The sequence below is a fragment of the Oncorhynchus masou genome, unplaced genomic scaffold, assembly GCF_036934945.1.
Source record: "Oncorhynchus masou masou isolate Uvic2021 unplaced genomic scaffold, UVic_Omas_1.1 unplaced_scaffold_685, whole genome shotgun sequence".
Lineage (NCBI taxonomy): Eukaryota > Metazoa > Chordata > Actinopteri > Salmoniformes > Salmonidae > Oncorhynchus > Oncorhynchus masou.
The window spans coordinates 298741-305012 of NW_027013300.1; the positions used below are offsets into that span (position 1 = coordinate 298741).

The 6272-nt window shown below is 44.5% G+C and overlaps 1 protein-coding gene across 1 annotated transcript; it reads right to left on the reverse strand.

The window, feature by feature from the left end:
* Positions 1 to 1208: 1208 nt before the first annotated feature.
* si:ch73-109d9.3 (zinc finger and SCAN domain-containing protein 2) lies at positions 1209 to 4552 on the reverse strand. Its single transcript, XM_064963153.1, has 2 exons — positions 3503 to 4552; positions 1209 to 3185 (listed from the first exon to the last, which is right to left on the reverse strand). Exons 1-2 carry the CDS (start codon positions 3798 to 3800, stop codon positions 2116 to 2118), a joined length of 1368 nt encoding a protein of 455 aa, XP_064819225.1. The 5' UTR covers positions 3801 to 4552; the 3' UTR covers positions 1209 to 2115.
* Positions 4553 to 6272: the final 1720 nt, after the last annotated feature.

The window sequence follows — 6272 nt, forward strand, 5'->3', positions numbered from 1 at the left end:
TTTATTTTACACTGTCGTTATTGCTAATCTTTATCAAGGGTGTCAATAATTTTAGTCCCCCAATGCAGCACCAGACAGAAGAGATGGTAGACCTGTCGACTATTTTGAAGGTTTGCGCAGGAAATAAGGCTCTAACAGTTCAAGTTGACAAGACTGGCAGTGATGTCACTCAAGTACAGTGCCTTGCGAAAGTATTCGGCCCCCTTGAACTTTGCGACCTTTTGCCACATTTCAGGTTTCAAACATAAAGATATAAAACTGTATTTTTTTGTGAAGAATCAACAACAAGTGATACACAATAATGAAGTGGAACGACATTTATTGGATATTTCAAAAAAATTTAACAAATCAAAAACTGAAAAATTGGGCATGCAAAATTATTCAGCCCCTTTACTTTCAGTGCAGCAAACTCTCTCCAGAAGTTCAGTGAGGATCTCTGAATGATCCAATGTTTACCTAAATGACTAATGATGATAAATACAATCCACCTGTGTGTAATCAAGTCTCCGTATAAATTACAGCTGTAATCGCAGCAAAAGGTGGCGCTACAAAGTATTAACTTAAGGGGGCTGAATAATTTTGCACGCCCAATTTTTCAGTTTTTGATTTGTTAAAAAAAGTTTGAAATATCCAATAAATGTCGTTCCACTTCATGATTGTGTCCCACTTGTTGTTGATTCTTCACAAAAAAATACAGTTTTATATCTTTATGTTTGAAGCCTGAAATGTGGCAAAAGGTCGCAAAGTTCAAGGGGGCCGAATACTTTCGCAAGGCACTGTAAGCTTTGGAACGCGTACATTATTTTTCCAAGAGATAAACATTACACTGCACATTTCTCATCACAACTGAAAACATATTAAAAGTTATATTTACCAGTATTAATAAAAGAGCCTACCTTTAACTTTAATACTGTGGACACAGACCACACAATCAGCATTGTCCCAGTGTGGTCTGTTTGTAGGACCAGATGTATTAGTCTCTTTAAATGCCTGTTTTGTGTTTTTGTGAGTCCAAAATTGTGCCCTATCACCTATATAGTGCACTACTTTTGACCAGAGCCCTATGGGTCCTGGTCAGTGAAATAGCACCCTATCCCCTACTTTTGACCAGACAAGTAGAAAAAGTAGTACCAGCATAACTACACCAGGGAAGATAATATACCCGCCACAGTACTGAATCAAATAAATGACAGAAATCGGACACAAAATAACATGGTTGACTGCTTTAATTTGGATTTAAAAACCACAAACAAATCCTAGCCCTGTATCTAGTTTAGACCAAAACTATTTCTTCAGTCACCCCATTTACTTCTAAAATAAAACTATTGTATCCATCCCTTGTATGTTATACTTCCAATGGGAACAGTGCACAGCTATGATTTTGATTTCACAATGCAACCATGCTGTATGTTCTCATTCAAATCTTTGTTCATAAAGATATGTTATTTTATCCACTTAGTTCATACAAAAACAATCTCCATTCACAAGCAATATTGACCTTATTCACTCAGCAGACATTGTTCATTGACCGAGGTATTTTTTTGTGTTATGTTACATTTTATAGGGTATTCATATTCCATTACATGTTGTATAGGCCTACATTTGATGTGGGACACTCAGAAGAACATGGATCGAGCATTGTCATGTGCTCAGATTTGAAAAGACAAGCGTTGTTTAGCTACCACACTAGCCATCTATGGTAGAACATTCATCTGAAAACAAGGTCTAGAGAAACTTCAATTCACTTTGTAAATGACTATACATTATTATAAAAACTTTAGACAATACCATGGGGATAACACAGCTTATCTATCCTACATCATGTCTAACTTCACATCAACAGTATTGATATAAAGGAATAACAAACTATATACTATTTATGCAATAACATGGGTCAAATGAACAACCAACACCCCTGGAGCACACTCCTCCCCACACCGACCCACTCCTCCCCACACCCACACACTCCTCCCCACACCCACACACTCCTCCCCACACCCACACACTCCTCCCCACATCCACACACTCCTCCCCACACCCACACACTCCTCCCCACACCCACACACTCCTCCCCACACCCACCCATATACACACACACACTCCTCCCCGCCCACATCATATATCATTCTCCATGTGAATCCTCTGGTGCCTCTTAAGGTTGCACTTCTGTGTGAAGCGTTTGCCGCAGTCCGAGCAGCTGTAGGGTCTCTCCCCAGTGTGAACGCGCCGGTGGGCCTTCAGGTTGCTTAACTTAGTGAAGCTCCGGCCACACAGGGCGCAGATGAACGGCCTCTCCCCCGTGTGGGTCTGCTGGTGGGCCTTAAGGCTACTGGGATGGGGGAAGACCTTACCACACACTGGGCAGCGGAGGGCCAGCCTCCCAGGGTGGTGATGCTGGTGGTTCCCTTGTTGGGTTGGTGTTTGGGAGGAGGTGAGCCCTCCCTGGGCGGTCCCCCTGCTGTACATTGGGTAGCCGCCCCGCTTGGCAGCATCCCTGTATACTCTCATGCGTGGCAGGGTTTGAGCGCTGGGCTTATATTTGGAAGGAATCCTGTAGTTTAAAGAGCTGAAGACATGACAGCCCGATGAAGAGGAGGAGACAGAGGCCCCCGCTGTGCTGGGATTGGTTGGGGGAGCGAAATCTCTAGCTAGCTGCTTCGCCTCTGCCGATTCAGAGGACGACAGAGGCTCTCTTACCAGTCGTAGGTTCGACTGAGCTTGTCTGTGAACGTCAGTATCCGTGTCTAATATTCTATGGCCTATCCACACCGGTGAGGCTCTACTCCTCGTTCTGTCACCGTCATTGCTGGGTCCTCTGCTCTGGTTCTGAGATGGCCCTGCTAGTCTGGGTGTCTGGGTGACCTGTTGGACCTCTGGATCCGCAGAGGGAAACACAATAGAGTCCCCTGTACTCTGAACGAGTGTGTCTGAGTCCCACTGCTCCTCTGTGTAGGTGTGAGCTGCAGACGGCTGTATGGCCACCTTGATTCTCCACGGCTCCATGTCCTCCTCCCCTTCCTCCTCCTTAACACTGCCTACCAGCGAAGGACTGGGAGCTGGAGGAGTGGGAGGAGTTGGTTTAGCTGCAACCTGTGATGACTCCACTGTTTCCTGTCCACAGCTTCTCCACCTGACCTCTGGCTCCTCCTCCAGCTTCAGGTCACACCCGCTCAGCAGAAGCACACCTGGGGAGACAGGTGCAAAACGTTTTGCTACGGTGTGCAACTCATGAAAGTACTACTAATGAGACAACAACATAACATAACATACACCCTCTGAACTCAAAGTATGTCTCGAAAAGTATAGGCTAATTGGTTATATTGTGGTTGTGGGAACCAACCTTAGGCTGGGAAAGAACAGTGGTAGATGAGCATAGCTATTTATAAACAGTCATAGGGAGAAGCAACCCATTTTGGAAACAGTTGCAATACCTACACATTCACCATTTACCCCTTGGTTATACCTAAAAGTATTTTGTGACTCAAAGGAAGCCCCCACTTACTGTCCTGTATTCCTGGAGGTCTGTCGTCTGTTTCCTCGTTGTAGACATCTGTCCTGCCACAGTCTCCACACCTGGCCCTCTGACTGACATCCTTCAGCTGACTCTCTGCTCGCTGCAGCAAGATCCGCAGAGACTCCACTTCCTGGTGGCTCCGTGTCACTTCCTGTTGACCACGTCTTACCTCCTCCAGGAAGCCGTCCTCCACCAGTCTGGTGATCTCATACATGGCTGACTTTAGGACCGTTTCCATGACTCCCGAGAGCTGGGTCTGGAAGGTGAGGACGAGGTTCTCAGACATACTGCTTGTGTGTGTCCTTATCACAGATCAATTCACAGTGGGATCTGCACCAAACATCTGTGCTTGTGGGAGCAAGTCGTGACTGTGTGTGTGTGTGTCCTTTTCACAGATCAATTCACAGTGGGATCTGCACCAAACATCTGTGCTTGTGGGAGCAAGTCGGGACTGTGTGTGTGTGTGTCCTTTTCACAGATCAATTCACAGTGGGATCTGCACCAAACATCTGTGCTTGTGGGAGCAAGTCGGGACTGTGTGTGTGTGTGATCCTAAAGTGAATCTCTCCAGAACGCCCTATTATTCAGAATAAGTGGGTAGAAATATGCCATGTCCATCACTGACACATCGCGTATCTGTTTCTCTGACCAATAAGAATGACAGCTCCTCCAGCTCGCTAACAACCAAGTGGCGAAGACCGTCCAGCGCAGAAGAGTGCAACATAGGTTCAATAAAACGGTCACATCGCAAAATTCGACTAGGTAACAAACAAGGTATCAGACAAAAATGGGGTCGTATCAGGCTTGCTAAAAAAAATAGCTAGCTAACATGATACTGGTACAAGCCTTGTTACAAGTCAATAATGGACTATTTTGCAACATACAGAACTATTGGTTAAAAAACGTTATTACCAAAGGCTGACAGCAATTCATGAACATGGGGTAGTTGTCTCCAGATTTTTGTTTAAATTGAAGAAAACGAAAAAAACATGCTAATCGAGGATGGATTCCGGAAATTCGATTGTTTTCAATCGCACGTCACCCTTCTGCTGTACGGTGGCCCTGCGTGATCAACGTCCGCATGGTAAGGGAACGTTTTATGAAACGCGTTAATAGAACAAGTGAAACCTTTTTGCGACAAATTATACATATTTGTGGGGTAGAGAATTACTTCGATAATTACTCCACTTCGTCTATCTATGATGAAAATATAGTTGTACGCTATACAAATAGTTAAAAACATATTTACCAATGGAATTAAAGGGATTGCAAAAATCGCTGAAGTTGGAGACTTTTATCTCCCTCACCAACTTCAAACATCTGCTATCAGAGAAGCTAACCGATCGCTGCAGCTGTACATAGTCTATAGGTAAATAGCCCACCCAATTTTACCTACCTCATCCCCATACTGTTTATATTTATTTACTTTTCTGCTCTTTTGCACACCAATATCTCTACCTGTACATGACCATCTGATCAAATCAAATCAAATTCAATTTTATTTGTCACATACACATGGTTAGCAGATGTTAATGCGAGTGTAGCGAAATGCTTGTGCTTCCAGTTCCGACAATGCAGTAATAACCAACAAGTAATCTAACTAACAATTCCAAAACTAATTCTTATACACAGTGTAAGGGGATAAAGAATATGTACATAAAGATATGAATGAGTGATGGTGCAGAGCAGCATAGGCAAGATACAGTAGATGGTATCGAGTACAGTATATACATATGAGATGAGTATGTAAACAAAGTGGCATAGTTAAAGTGGCTAGTGATACATGTATTACATAAGGATGCAGTAGATGATAGAGTACAGTATATACGTATACATATGAGATGAATAATGTAGGGTATGTAAACATTATATTAGGTAGCATTGTTTAAAGTGGCTAGTGATATATTTTACATCCTTCCCATCAATTTCCATTATTGAAGTGGCTGGAGTTGAGTCAGTGTGTTGGCAGCAGCCACTCAATGTTAGTGGTTGCTGTTTAACAGTCTGATGGCCTTGAGATAGAAGCTGTTTTTCAGTCTCTCGGTCCCAGCTTTGATGCACCTGTACTGACCTCGCCTTCTGGATGATAGCGGGGTGAACAGGCACTGGCTCGGGTGGGTGTTGTCCTTGATGATCTTTATGGCCTTCCTGTAACATCGGGTGGTGTAGGTGTCCTGGAGGGCAGGTAGTTTGCCCCCGGTGATACGTTGTGCAGACCTCACTACCCTCTGGAGAGCCTTACGGTTGTGGGCGGAGCAGTTGCCGTACCAGGCGGTGATACAGCCCGACAGGATGCTCTCGATTGTGCATCTGTAGAAGTTTGTGAGTGCTTTTGGTGACAAGCCGAATTTCTTCAGCCTCCTGAGGTTGAAGAGGCGCTGCTGCGCCTTCTTCACGATGCTGTCTGTGTGAGTGGACCAATTCAGTTTGTCTGTGATGTGTATGCCGAGGAACTTAAAACTTACTACCCTCTCCACTACTGTTCCATCTATGTGGATAGGGGGTGTTCCCTCTGCTGTTTCCTGAAGTCCACAATCATCTCCTTGGTTTTGTTGACGTTGAGTGTGAGGTTATTGTCCTGACACCACACTCCGAGGGCCCTCACCTCCTCCATGTAGGCCGTCTCGTCGTTGTTGGTAATCAAGCCTACCACTGTTGTGTCGTCCGCAAACTTGATGATTGAGTTGGAGGCGTGCGTTGTCGCGCAGTCGTGGGTCATTTATCACTCCAGTGTTAATCTGCAAAATTGTAATTATTC